A 14154-nucleotide genomic window follows, 5' to 3' on the forward strand; every position below is an offset into this window, starting at 1 on the left:
CCTTATTCAGCTCAGGAAGCACATGGTCTTCGGTCATTCTCAACATGGCTGGAAATACAAAGTTAAAAATTATCTTGAAATGTAATTTTTATTACAGATATACCTCAAAGACCAAATGAGGTTTACTGAACTAAATTTTCCATTTGAACAGTTTCTTTTTACTACAAAAAACTTTCTCTTTGAACAATTTAGTATGAACTAAAATCTGACTTAATCAGGATCTAAAATATATTCAGGATTGTTGGTCCTCACCCCAAACAAAACCTTATTGATTATGCTGCTGGGGACAGAGCAGTAAAAATGCCTTCATGGAAATTACATTTTACAAAAAAAAAGACAACAAAGTTATAACCTTGTGTCAGTGACAAAGCCAGGGTGACAACAGTGTCACATTCTGGAGATAAGAACTGAGCCGTTACTCACTGCTCTTCTACTGCTGATGCTTAGTTAGAGCACGCAATAATTATAAGTAAAACTAAACCACTAATCCCATCAGAGAAAGGATTTCTAAAGTCCTACTTTTAATATTGCAATTTATTCTAATTAAAACTCAGATCTGCAACAAGCTAGCCTGAAAAAACTCCAGTTCCCTATTCCAACTATCAATCATATAGTTGAAAAAAAGGAAACAAACAAAAATATCCAACCAAGAATTCAAGTAACTTAAGATCACATTCAGGTTTTAAACAAAAGTAACTATAGTAGAGTGATAAGCATAAAGTCTGCTTTTGTAATATTAGAACTGAACATTTGGACACTTTGCAGTATTAGCATATCAAAAGGAATTTATCTTGTATTTCACTCTAAATTTTAACAAATATGAGACATAAAACTAAATGTTGCATATGTTGGAGAGAAATGTTTGTTTCATTATTTAAAGAATATACTTCACAAAAATAGCAGTATAAATGGGCCTAAAAAAATGCAAGTACCTCAGAGTGGTGATCAAACCATCTCATGTGAAGTCAACAGGTATTTGTTAATTAAACTGCCTACCCAATGGCAAAGACGTAGTGGCATTACAAAGAAAGTCCTAAAGAAGTCTGTGTACCACTTAGCAAGGGCACCACTGCCCATGAAAATGTAATAGCAAGATCCCAGTTCTGTGCTGTCAGTGATCATCTGTGAGTCCTAGGAACTTCAAAGAGGCTAGCCTGACTACATAACTAAATGTGTAATTTTAGATGATTTCCATCAATTCAACAGCCACAGGCTAGTTAGTGGTTACCACCATGGACCACACAGCTCTAGAGACTGAAGAACAGAGTGTAAAATGTAACACAAGCTACTGAAGGGCTTTTTGAAAATCTTATACCCGTGCCCAATATATAGCAAGGGCTCAAACATTAAATTTTAACCTAAGGAAATGCAGTTGTCCCTCGCTGTATTGTAGCTTCATTGCATCCCAGGGTTAAAAAACAAAACGAAACAAACCAGAAATAGTGATCCCTCACCTATCAGGTAGTTACTTTCCAGAGCAATAAATGAACCACAATAAGCATGGGATTTTCACTTATCACGGGGTTGTCTGGAACTTAACTCCCAAGATAGGTAAGGGATCACTGTACTAGTGAGTGTAAGGGGCACAGGTGTTACAAATTAGCTTTAATACTTCTATGGGGGAATCATGGAGTAGGTGAAATAGGACTGCCATAGATGGACAACAGTTGAAGCTGGGTGAAAGAAGGAAACAAGGAGGCTCATTATACTATTTTATAAGTATTTGAAATTTTAACAGACTAATTCAAATCTAAGATGTATTTCCACAGTTTTCAAAAGTGTTAAAACAACAATGTTAAAGTTAACTTACCCACAGAAAGCCACTGGAAAAATGCCTTGAAATTCTTTATACTAATGTCTATAACTCTGAAAAGATAAACAAATCAGAAAAAAAAAGTCATGTGCAGTTCATGTAGTACTGTTCAACTGTCACAGAGTAAAATAAACCTTACTGTTCTTCTTTGTCTTGTCAGGATTTAAGCCCTTAGAAGAGCAGATTTTACAAGCCAAACATTATTACATTCCTAAAATTAAGGCAATCAAAAACAAAACACATCTCGATTCTTTCAAAAATTAAGCAAATAAATGATACTATCTGGTTGTAACTGTGTTTCCAAAAAACTGAATCTTTCCCAGCATTCTGTGACATATGAATTCTTTTCCTAACTCTGCAAGTAAGTGAGGAAAAAATTTTCCCACATTTTTTGTTAAAAAATTACTAATCAGTAAAAAAAAAAAAAAAAAAACTGACTCCAAGAGGAAGTTACTACTATAAACTTATGTTATGTCACAATGTCTGATACCACTGGACATCATTTTATGAAACTAATCTTTTAGTCCAACAAATAAATGAGGTCTCAAAAATTGAACTCTCTTGGATTTGACACAAATGAAAAAACGTTAAGTATTATAAATCAAACTCATTTTCATTTTGGTGAACTTTCTGAATACAGAGATGAGTTCAATTTTTATAAACTCTTTAAGTTTACTTCTATGTGATAATTACAGTAAGCAAATAATACCTGTACTGATTTTCCTTGAGGTCCTAAGACCTGAACCGGGAGCCTGTGCATACTAGACAACAGTGTGCCAGTGAGCTACATTCCCAGCAGTACAAGTATTTTTTTTTATGTTTCATAATATCACTGAGAGGTGGATCAGTATCAATCACCCTACTAGGAAATCAAAGATTGCAGCACTCCTATGTTATCAAGTAAGGTAACTAACATTCTCTTGCAGCACCAGTGAAAAACAAAGTTTTCTGTGTTCTACCTAACTAATACCTTCACCCCTACCTAACACAACCAGACCACACTAAAGCCCTCCCCCACTGCTCTGTTCCTCCATCTGTAACCCTTCGTAGTGACATTTTTTCTACTTAAGAGGATCAAGAAGTTAAATACTTTCTATTCATCGTGAGAGGTAATCCTAGAAAACTTAGTATATCATATTTGCTCTCAGCAAATGTAAATTCCAAAAATATTCCAAAACACAGGAAAAGCAATGTCATTTCTCCTCTCACTTTGTCTTCTGAGCAAGTGCTGGGGTTTTCACTTTCTAGAGCCCAATCATAATGACAGTGAACAGGAGGAAGCATATGTATTATAAACTTAGAAAAATAAAGAGTAAAGAACAACTTAAAACTAGTTTCAGAAGTACTGAATACTGGTGAGTGACAAAGTTCTTCAGGAGAAGCCAAGTGCAGAAAGCTCAAAGAGCCAACAGCCAGGAATGACAAGAGAGTCTGAGAAGCTTGGTGCTGTGGCGGTTCACGCCTCATCCTAGACACTCAGGTGGCTGAGATCTGAGGCCTGCAGTTCAAAGACAGCCCACACAGGAAAATCCAGGAGATTCATAAACTCCAACTAATCACCAAAAGCCAGAAATGGAGCAAATGGTAGAATGCTAGCCTTGAGAAAAAAAGCTCAGGGACAGCACTCAGGAATTGAGTTTAAGTTCTGAGACTGGCACCAAAAAAAAAAAAGAAAGAAAGAAAAGAAAAGAAAAACAGCTCAACAGAAAGAGAAAGTAAAATGTATTCCTAAACTGTATCTTACTGTACTGGACATACTAGCCAAATATAAATAGATTAAAAACTGAATCAAAGTTAAATTTCATAGACTTGAAACTCTTTGTATGATTAAATAAACTTACAATCCTTTTGCCTTAGCATACCAAGCACTGGGATTACAGGTATGTGTGTAAGGTTCTTATTAATTTCAAATGTAAATATTCACAATCAATAGCATCTAAAAGGAAATAAAAAATATAAAGAAATAGTCCTTGTTAAATAAGTAAACTATACCTAATATATTCTGTTGAGAAATTAAATCACTACCTTCAATTCCCATAGCATCCAGTCCAAGGGGTTTGTATTTTTGCTTCCATGAAGCCATTCCTTTCAGTTCACTCAAATAATACAATAAAGACTCTGAGCCACTAGCACAACAGGAGACATAGTATCATTACTTAGTCACAGGAGACATAGTATCATTACTTAGTCAGGGTGGTAGGCAGTGGTAGACAGTTCCAATTTTTCAGAAATAAAAATTTAAGGTAACTATTTAATTTTCTTGCCATTAAAAAAATTGTATCTCTAGTTCTATAAACATAAGCACAATCATCTGGCTATCATCTACTGAAATGAATATACATGACAATACGATTAAATTTTATATGAACAAATTGTGTTTCACAGTCCTGGCACTATCTGAGGGGAGGCGCAATGCTAGGGATGAAGCTAGGGCCTTGCATAAGCTAGCAAGTGCTCAACCACTAAGCTACCCCTTAGCCCCAATCTTGGCACTTTAAAGAGAGCCAGTAGGCAATCTTGTTCACCCATATCTATCCGATACTAAACAAATAGTTTTTGAGATCCAACTTTGTGTCAGACATTGTGCTAGATGCTAGGGACAGAAAGCTGACAAGAATCAGGTCCTTGTGACCACAGAAATTACAGCATAACAGGGGAGACAGGTCTCAACCACACAATCATACAGTGTAATCTTCCCAATGGCCATAAATACCTTGAGGGGAATGCATAGGACAAGGGTATAAGTGTAATATGAGTTAATATGGGGACTGGTGAAAAAATATGGGGACTGATCAAAAAGAAGGGAACAGGAGCATCTGTGAGAGGTATTCTATTGGATTTACTGAGGAATACACATTCTACAGGGATGAGGATATAGCTCACTAGTAGAATCCTTGCCCAGCATATACAAGACCCTGGTTTTGACCCAGAGCATTGCAAGAAAAGGAAAAAGAAGAGTAAAAAGACCAGACATTTGTGGAACAAAGTATAGAAAGACCAGTGCAGAAGGCATTACATAACGGGCTGTATACAAATTTAAACTGAACATTCAGCATCCGCTTGTAAAACTGTCACTCAAGCAGCTACGGATAGGAACAACACGAGACCTGGAACACTAAAAGGAATTGTGGCTCTGCCATGTACTATCTTTGGGCCATCCATATAACTAATTCAGTTTCATCCTGGTAAAATGAGACTCAGAACAAAATTCTAGGGTGTTGAATGAAAAATACACAATATGTTTTACAAGATAAAATATACAACATACTCAATTTTCTCTGTGGAACAAAAAAAGGAATATATGCCCTATTTCAAAATATACCTTATAGTATAGTGGGGGGATCCAGATGGGAGACTTGCTTGGTGAAAAGATAGTGAAAAATTATTTCATGAAGCAGAAATAATCTTTACCCTTGAGTGTGCCAAGATTCCCCTTCAAATGCCAATGCAAAAATTTCAGCTAGGCACTATTCACAATCAATAGCCAAGATATAGAAACAACCCAGATGCAGAGAAATGGATGGAACTAAAATGAATCAGTGTGAGTGAGGTAAGACAAGAGCAGAAAGACAAATAGCACATGTTCTTCCTGATATGAGGATGTTAAAATCCAAAACGCAAGGAAATACGACAAAGTAAACAGGACTCAAGAAACAAAGGACATCTACTTAATCTGCCATATAATTTCTAAATGACTCCATGTTCTTGACCTCATATGGGGTATATATGTGCACACATCTAAGGGAAGCTAGGAGGAGGGCATGGAATCAGAGGGAAACAGGTGAAAAAATACAACAGAGGAACCCATCAGCTACACTGGGCATTGATGAAAATGAACTAAAGAACTCAAGGGAGGGAGGGATGAGAGGGAAAGAGGGAACAGCTAACACTAAGCAAAAGGAAAGAAATATATTTATCACCCAAAGCAGAAGAAATATTGTCAAAGCTCATAGAATTCACAAACTTTATAGACCAAGATAATGACAATTTGCCTTGCAAAGGTTAAAATGTGTTTGTGATTTTAACAAAATATCACTATCCTACAGTACTATGAAATTTGTGACATTTATATAATCACTTAATCTCACTAAAAATTATTATTAAAAAATTTTCAGGGTAGTGGCACTGTAGCTCAAGTGGTAGAAAACTCTCCTTGAGCTGAAGAGCTGAGGGACAGTGCCCAGGCCCAAAGTTCAAGCCCCATGACTGACAAAAAAAAAAAAAATTCAGCTAGGAAAGATTCCAGAAGAAAATGCCAGACAATAAAGGTAAATTTTCAGAAAGACCAAAGCAATGTCCATCATCTTTATACCTCTGCAAATGACTTATAACCAACTTCTGAATACTGGAATATGATGACTTTAACAGCACCTTTACAGTTAGCTGGTTCACCAAAAGGGGCTGAAGTTCAGCACTACAATGTAAAAGGATGTTTTAGTCATTTCTCCATCTAAAATCTGTACACATTGCTTAAAATCATAGATTTCAAAGAAAAAAACAAGATTTTGGAACAAAGTAAAACTACTCCCAACAAAAATAAAACTTTCTTAAAAAAATACAACTTTCTTTTGTATACAAAAAGAAACAAAAAAATAACCCTAACACACTTAAGTACACATGAGGATACACTGCATATTAAAAAGGACTTGGCTTAGTAAGGCAAAGGGCAATGCTCACTAAGCCATATTGTACCAATGTAAGCATTTAGGAAAAGGATGGCAGAGGTTTCCACAAAGCACCATGGAAATCACATCTGAAACACGGGAGGGAATAAATGAAAACCATAAAAAATAATTCCAGAAGTAAATACAGATTAACCTTTTCATGCGCTTAAGATGGGGAAAGTTCTAAGATACCAAAAAGAAAAAGTTTAGTTTGGCAACATAAAAACTAAAATTTCTGTACAAAATGATCACATTAACCCAAAAGGGTGTATCAAAAAACCTGGAGATCTATACTCCTAATACTCTTTTTATACCAGAATTTTCTATTTCATTTGGACAAATGAATTATTCATTTTTATTTACTTTTAAAATCAATTGATTTAAAAAGGGGAGAGAGAGGTGAAACAGGGCATCAGTGGCTCATGCCTATAATCCTAGCTACTCAGGAGGTTGATATCTAAGGATTGTGATTCAAAGACAGCCCAGACAGGGCTGGGCTCAGTGGTAGAGTGCTTGCCTTGCATGCATGAGGCCCTGGGTTGGATTCCTCAGCATTACATAAGCAGAAAAGGCCTGAAGTGTCGCTGTGGCTCAAGTGGTAGAGTGCTAGCCTTGAGCTGAAGAGCTCAGGGACAGAGCCTAGGCCCAGAGTTCAGGCTCCAGTACAGAAAAAAAAAGACAGCCCAAACAGAGAAGTCTCTGTGAGAGTCTTATTTCCAGTTAACCACTCAAAAAACTGGAAGCAGGGATGTGGCTCAAAGTGGTAGAGCGAAAAGATCTTAAGGACAGCACATAGGCCCTGAGTTCAAGCCCTACAACCAATCGGGGGAGAAGGGAGGAAAAGGAAGAGTTTATTACCTTGCCTTCCCCCACAACAGCAAGTGCATAAATTCATCCTGTACTGATGTGGTTATGTTCTTTTCCTAGATAAAATAAAAAGAAATATGTGGTACATGTTTTGCAGCTTATAAAGTACATCTACTCACTGTTCTTTCCTCTGTCTTCTCTCAAGCCCTTATATACAGGAAATATCTGAGGTTCAGTGACTGGAGACAACCAGTCAGCTGTTTCAATAGCTTCCTCATTCCCAAAGCACACCCACTGCATTAAGTTGTTCCAATGGTGGAAGAGTCAGCTATGGATCTGATATGGTTTGTCCCCCAACGGTTCATGTATTATGATGCTGCTGAGGTAGTGGAATCTTTAAGAGGTAAGGCATACTGGGAGGTGGTTAGGTCACTGAGGGTGCTGCTATGTGAAGAAAATGTAGTTCTCATAGGAACCTGGTTAGATCCTGCAGAGTGAGTTATTCTAAAAGAGCAAGACCACCCTTCTCCACTTTCTGGTTCCTGCGTCACAAAGTGATCCCTCTGCCAAGATGCCATCTCCCAGAGGAAGAAAATAACAGAGCCACACAATCTGGGACTTCTAGTCTACAAAACTGGAAGATACATAAACCTCTTTTCTGTATACATTACCCAAGTTCAGGTACTTTGTTATAGTAACAAAACCTAATATAGACTCCTTTTTGCAAATATTTTCTGTGAAAATAGTCATTAGGCCAAGCTGTCTGAAGAAATTATGGTCTTAATATTTCATAAATTAAACTGACCTTTCTCATATAGCATATAAAGCAAATAGACTTTTAAACTCTTTCCACAGGAAATATCAGTTACATTACCTGCACAAACTTAGTGAGACGAGAATCCATCTGCATCAGTATTTCTTCCCATACTTCACACATACATGTCAGTGACAAATTTATATACTATTAGCAAAAAGAAAAAAATATTTTAAACCCACATTCTACCTAATATGTGCTATTTAAGGTCACAAAAAATCCAGAACTTACTTTCAACCACCCTAATTAACTTAGTTAAGCCAAAGGAAAAGAGAAGACCATAGCTAACCTTTGGTAACTTCTTTTTTTTTTTTTTCCAATTGTGGGGCTTGAACTTGTGGTCTGGGGACTGTCCCTGAGCTCTTTTGCTCAAGGCTAGCTCCTTACCACCTTGAACCACAGTGCTACCTCCTATTTTCTGGTGGTTAAATGGAGCTAAAAGTCTCATAGACTTTACTGCCTGGGCTGGCCTTGAACCATGATCCTAAGATCTGAGCCTCTTAAGTAGCTAGGATTACAGGTGTAAGCCACCAGGGTCTAACTGTTTGGTAACAACTATTTTTACCAAAGAATCAATGATTCTTAGAACTTTAGAAAGGAACTTTTTTTATACTTAAATTTTATTGTAAAGGTAATATACAGAGGGGTTACAGTTACATAAGAAAGGTAATGAGTACATTTCTTTTTTGCACAGTGTTACCCCTTCCTTCATTTCAAAAGAACATTTCTATACCTAGTAAAACAAACATCTTTTACATTTTATTATTTAAGCTGTGTTTTATTACACTGTCAAAATGTTAATTTGTTCAACTATTAAACTGTCAGAGGACCCTTAAAAGATTTCGACACCTAGTTACATTTGCCATCAAGTAAATTAATGGCTGTGGTAGAACAATAATGAAAAAAATGGCCTGAATTCTTTACAGTTCTTCTATCCTGACTTATTCTCCTCACCTTGCACCTGGCTGCCCTATAACTTGCTCTAACTGAACATAGCAGAAAAAACACTGCTGAGGCCAGGGCTTTCAAGTTGTTTATACATCTTGACTTGCACTTTTTTTTGAGGGGACGGAGAGGGAGACAGGATCTTGTTATATAGCCCAAGCTTGCTATATAACTCAAGTTGATATTATAATACTCTTGCCTGAGCCTCCCAATTGCTGGATTATAGAAGTGTCCCACCAACCACAGTTCAACTTACACTCTTATTTATTTAATTTTTTGCTAGTCCTGAGCTTGAACTTGGCCTGGGCAACTGTCCCTGAGCTTCTTTTGTTCAAGACTATCACTCTGCCACTTAAGCCACTGCTCCAGTTCTAGCCTTTTTTGTGTACATGGTACTGAGGAATCGAACCCAGGGTTTCATGCATGTGAGGCAAGCATTCTACCACTGAGACACATTCCCATCCCTCAATGTGTACTCTTGAAACCTTTGCTGCCACTACCCTAGAAACAGCACAGGACTAGCTGGCTAGAAGATGAGGGATGCAGGGCAGAGGCAAAGCCACTTCAGCCAGGGACACATATCAGCTTGCATGATCAAGCTGGGTGATATGAGCCATACCAGGTACAGATCACCACAACTTTCTGGCTGAGTTTAGTCCAAACTGCTAACCTACAAAATTATCTACTAATTTGGGGTATCTTTGTTATGATCAAAACCTAAAATCATAAAAAGACTATTTTATTTGCAATAAAGTATAAGTAACATTAACAGGAACATTTAAAAGATTGACTATTTTTTCCCTTTCATTTGGAGGTGATAGGATTGGATGAGTAGATTAATTAAATTACTTTTTCTGGCTTTAATAAATATTGTAAGATTAGCAGAATAGACATCCAACTGACGTCAGTTTTAAAAAATAAAATTACAAATGTTACAGTAGATACTACTAGAAAGCAAGTGATGAATAAATACCTGCAACAGAGCTGAAATGTGAATAAACTTCCTGGCCATCTGAGTTACTTCATGTAAGAAGGAGTAGAGCAGATTGGTTTCAAGCTGAAAAACAAGAATAAATTGAGTCATAATCAGATGTATTTACTTTTTTAAAGATAAATTGTTCCTGTAAAACACACACACACACACACACACATACACACACATGTGCATGCGCACACGTGTGCATCCTCTAACTTAAAGAGGAGCAAAGATGTAACTAAGTATCAGGAAGACCAAATCATAATTCTGTCCCCTTTGAAACATAACCAAGTTGGAGGCATCAGAACCAAGGGAAGGCATCAAAAGGCATTAAAATACTACTGGTAAAAACAAAGAAAATATCCCTTACCAGTTGTATCGCACAGAAGTTGTCATTAAAAAAAAATCTATTACTAGCTGGGAATGTTGCTTAGTTGTAGAGTGCTTGCTTAGCATGCATGAAGCCCTAGATTTGATTCCTCAGTACCACATAAACAGAAAAAGCCAAAAATGGCACTGTAGCTCAAGTAGTAGAATGTCAGCCTTGAGCAAAAGAAGCTCAGGGACAGTGCCCAAGCCCTGAGTTCAAGCCCCAGGACAAAAAAAAAAAAAAAAAAAAAAAACAAAAAAAAAAACTTTTACAAATTTCACAGAAAAAAAAGAGCTGCTCTATTATAGCACAAATACAGCCTGGTGATCACAGTTGCTCAGCCTTAAGACACAAATGTGTACTACCATTGTTGTGAATTCTATGTCTAGGGTGCTCTGGAACACTGAACAGCATGCTATTGAAGACACTAAGCAGTCCTCACATCTTCTATCCTTTTGTTCTACTTTGTTTGAAAATTCACACATACTTAGGATAAACATATAGGATTTTCAGAGGAAACACTGGGGAAGTTTTCTTGGCAAAGCAAAGGTACAATCTAAATAACAGGAGCCCAAACAGTTTCCTAATCTTATTATGTATGCTACACACAATAAAAGAGCCCTCACCAATACTTAAATGTTTTACACAAAAAGCATGTTTAGAGCCTAATGGTGCACACCTGTAATCCCAACACTTGGGAGGCTAAAGCAGGAGAACCTGAAGTTCTAGGCCAGTCTGGATTACAAAGCAAGCCTTCCTCTCATTAGAAGGAGAAAAAAGGCACAGAACCTGAATGCAGACTGCCTAGTATCACTTTCCAATTATGAGCTTTTGTATGTGTCCAGTACTTTCTTCAGGTATAATAACAGTGCCTATCCATATGTTGTTGTGTTTAAGGCACTAAGGGTTTGGCATATAATAAATGATGAATATCAGCCCTTATTATTACTAATAACTGAGTCCCAAGAAAATGCTCAAAACCAAGTAATTCTGTTATAGGAACCAATTTGTAGATCATCAAAACATTGTTTTTATGTGGAAAATAATAGTACTACAACAGCATTCAATATGTACAATTTAGAAACTCCACGGAGATGTTTTATTTTGCTGCCCATTAGAATACAGTGAGATATAGATACAAACCCACAGAGGTGGGGACCCAGCTCAGTGGTGGACAGCATGCTCGTACGTCCTGTCAACTCTCAGCACCAACCACCCTAAAAAACAACTGAAAAACTAAAACATATTCTTAATCTCTACAATTACATAGCTGAAAGTATGAAACCTTTGAAGCATCACCAGTGGAAACCTCTGCGACCACTGATAATGATTTCAAATCACTTGATAGACACAATGCAAGACAAGTGCCAGCAATCTGCAAAATAATCACACACCCTCATACATGTGGTATCACTGCTAGGGTGCACTTTGTAATACTGGAAGCAACAATTTATACACAACTTTAGAAAGCTGTGACACACACTTCTGGTTTCAGCTATACTCATGTAGCAGGTAAAGGTAGGTAAAGCAGGTAAAGGGCTCCTCCTAGTCACAAAGACCTATAAACATTAAAACTTCTGATCCCAATCCCATCAACAGTTGCACATCAAAGGTTGATGAACAAATTCCCTGAAGGCTATGATATTTTCTACACCTTGGGGAATTGTGAGAGCGAGATGAAAAAGGCTCTGGAGAAGACTGATTTAGCAGTAGTAGGAGACTCAGTACTCAACAAAGAGTGGCTTCCGATAGCTTTCATTAGGCTCCAGTTAAATCACAGTCAAGTGGATCAGATCAATCTTTTCATTAAAGGAAAAAGCATGAGTAATTCCACCAAAAGTTTCTCATCTCTATAGTAATATCATTATTTTAGCTTAAAAAATCCTCTAATTATTTAAAAACAAATTGAAACTGAAAAAATAAAAATAAAACTTACTATGTTATTCTTATTCCATAAGTAAACTAGCCACTATATTTTAAGAGAAATAATACAGGAAACCTAAAAGAAAAACTCACTCCTGTGACTCGAGCAATTTTGAACATCCCATAAGCATAAAGCTCAATAAATCCAGAGCTTCCTCCAAGGACAAGAATATTTAATCTAATAAAAAAATGTAACAAGCAGAGAACCAGTGAACAACACAGATGATTGTGGGTGTTTTTTATATTTGTGGATTTTATTTCTACACTATCTTTAAAAAATAATTAGCATGAACTTATAGTACAAAAGTGTTACACTGTGATATTTACAACATGAATATAATACACTTTGATCAAATTTACTCCTAATCTATATTACTCTTTCTTAACTATCCTTCCTCCCTATCTATTCCTTCCTAAGTTTCTGTAGGGCTTCATGCTGGTATTGTCATACATATATATTCACCTTCCCTCACCATCTCTTTTTCCTTTCTCCCTCCTGCTGGTTCCTCTTCTCTCTTTTAGATGACTGTGGTTTTTTTAGCCAAAATATCAATTGTTACTGCTTTAATCTAATCTGAGTGCTAAAATTCCTCTGTGGGGAAAACTGATACACTAAGCAAACACAGCAACTCTCAATATTCAATCACAGCAGGCCATTTCTTTTGTTTCCAAAGAACAATATATATTTCTTATAGCTAACATTAAGCATTTATAGTAACATAACATACTAATAATTGTATTCACATACAGCCAATAACAAAACAGTTTTATTATGGATATGACACAATGAAGAACTTGGATAATTAAAATTGAAATTTTAAAAATTCTAGTACTATCCCCTTTTACTTATTAAAAACAAGTATACTGCATTACTGCTAACACACGAAACAAAGAACGAGCACACAGTAAAAACAGCAAGACGGTGACATCTATTATTTGAAGACACAGCGTGTCTACAATGAGATAACATAACAAAAGATTTGCTCCTGAAAATTTGGAAATGTTCCTCCAATATGAAAAGTGACTTATTTAAATTAGATTTACCTGACATCTCCCAAGCGTTTAATAATTTCATCAGAATTCTCCTCACTACAATATAAAAATAAATTGAGTCATCTTTCAACCATGTTCTTTCAACTAAAAAAAAACATTATTTTATTTGAAAACAACAAAAAAGTATATTTTACCTAAATATTTTTGAGGTGCTGCTATAATGAGAGAAAGGAGAGACAAAGGTAAAATGATACTCATGAGAGAAGTATGTACCAATATTTAAAGCAGATTAACCTGCAAGATTAAGTCCAAAGAAATACAACTCTGATACTTACTTTTTTGGTAATGTGGGCAGCTTGGGTAAGAGAATGTTTGACTCATCTTCAGCATTATAGAACGATATTAGAACACTAAAAGGAAGGGAAACAGGCATTACACAAACAGTAATAAGTTACTTCTCTTTCTATTAAAAATATATTTTTTAAAGACTCATTCCATAACTTTAAGAAGTAAAGATATACAAGACACCCTGGCTCATGGCTCATGCCTATAATCCTAGCTACTCAGGAGGCTGAAACATGAGTGTCACCGTTCAAAGCAAGCCGGGGCAGGAAACTCAGTGAGACTCTTATCTCCAATAAACCACCAGAAAATGAGAAGTGGTGCTGTGGCTCAAGTGGTAGAGGGCTATCCTTGAGCTAAAGAGCTCAGGAACAGAGCCCAGGCCCAGAGTTGAAGCCCCACAACCAACAACAACAAAAAGTAAAGATATGGCACAGATAGTTTACCTGTCTAATAATCACAAATAAGAAATGATAAAAGCAGAAATTTCTTTTGTTTGTAAAAACA

At 36.4% G+C, this 14154-nt stretch overlaps 1 protein-coding gene across 1 annotated transcript in view; it reads right to left on the reverse strand.

Annotated features, from left to right (window-relative positions):
• The window catches only part of LOC138838583 (anaphase-promoting complex subunit 4-like), a 28759-nt gene extending 15021 nt beyond the window's left edge, over nucleotides 1–13738 (reverse strand). Inside the window, 13 exon segments of the mRNA XM_070037984.1 lie at nucleotides 2–48; nucleotides 1811–1866; nucleotides 2252–2276; nucleotides 3806–3939; nucleotides 6126–6227; nucleotides 7336–7400; nucleotides 8159–8245; nucleotides 10017–10100; nucleotides 11633–11764; nucleotides 12406–12490; nucleotides 13357–13401; nucleotides 13500–13527; nucleotides 13642–13738. Coding sequence (XP_069894085.1) covers nucleotides 2–48; nucleotides 1811–1866; nucleotides 2252–2276; nucleotides 3806–3939; nucleotides 6126–6227; nucleotides 7336–7400; nucleotides 8159–8245; nucleotides 10017–10100; nucleotides 11633–11764; nucleotides 12406–12490; nucleotides 13357–13401; nucleotides 13500–13527; nucleotides 13642–13738 — 987 coding nt within the window.
• Nucleotides 13739–14154: the final 416 nt, after the last annotated feature.

The sequence above is a fragment of the Dipodomys merriami genome, unplaced genomic scaffold (assembly GCF_024711535.1).
Source record: "Dipodomys merriami isolate MVZ:Mamm:240054 unplaced genomic scaffold, mDipMer1.0.p SCAF_2838, whole genome shotgun sequence".
NCBI classification, from domain to species: Eukaryota; Metazoa; Chordata; class Mammalia; order Rodentia; family Heteromyidae; genus Dipodomys; species Dipodomys merriami.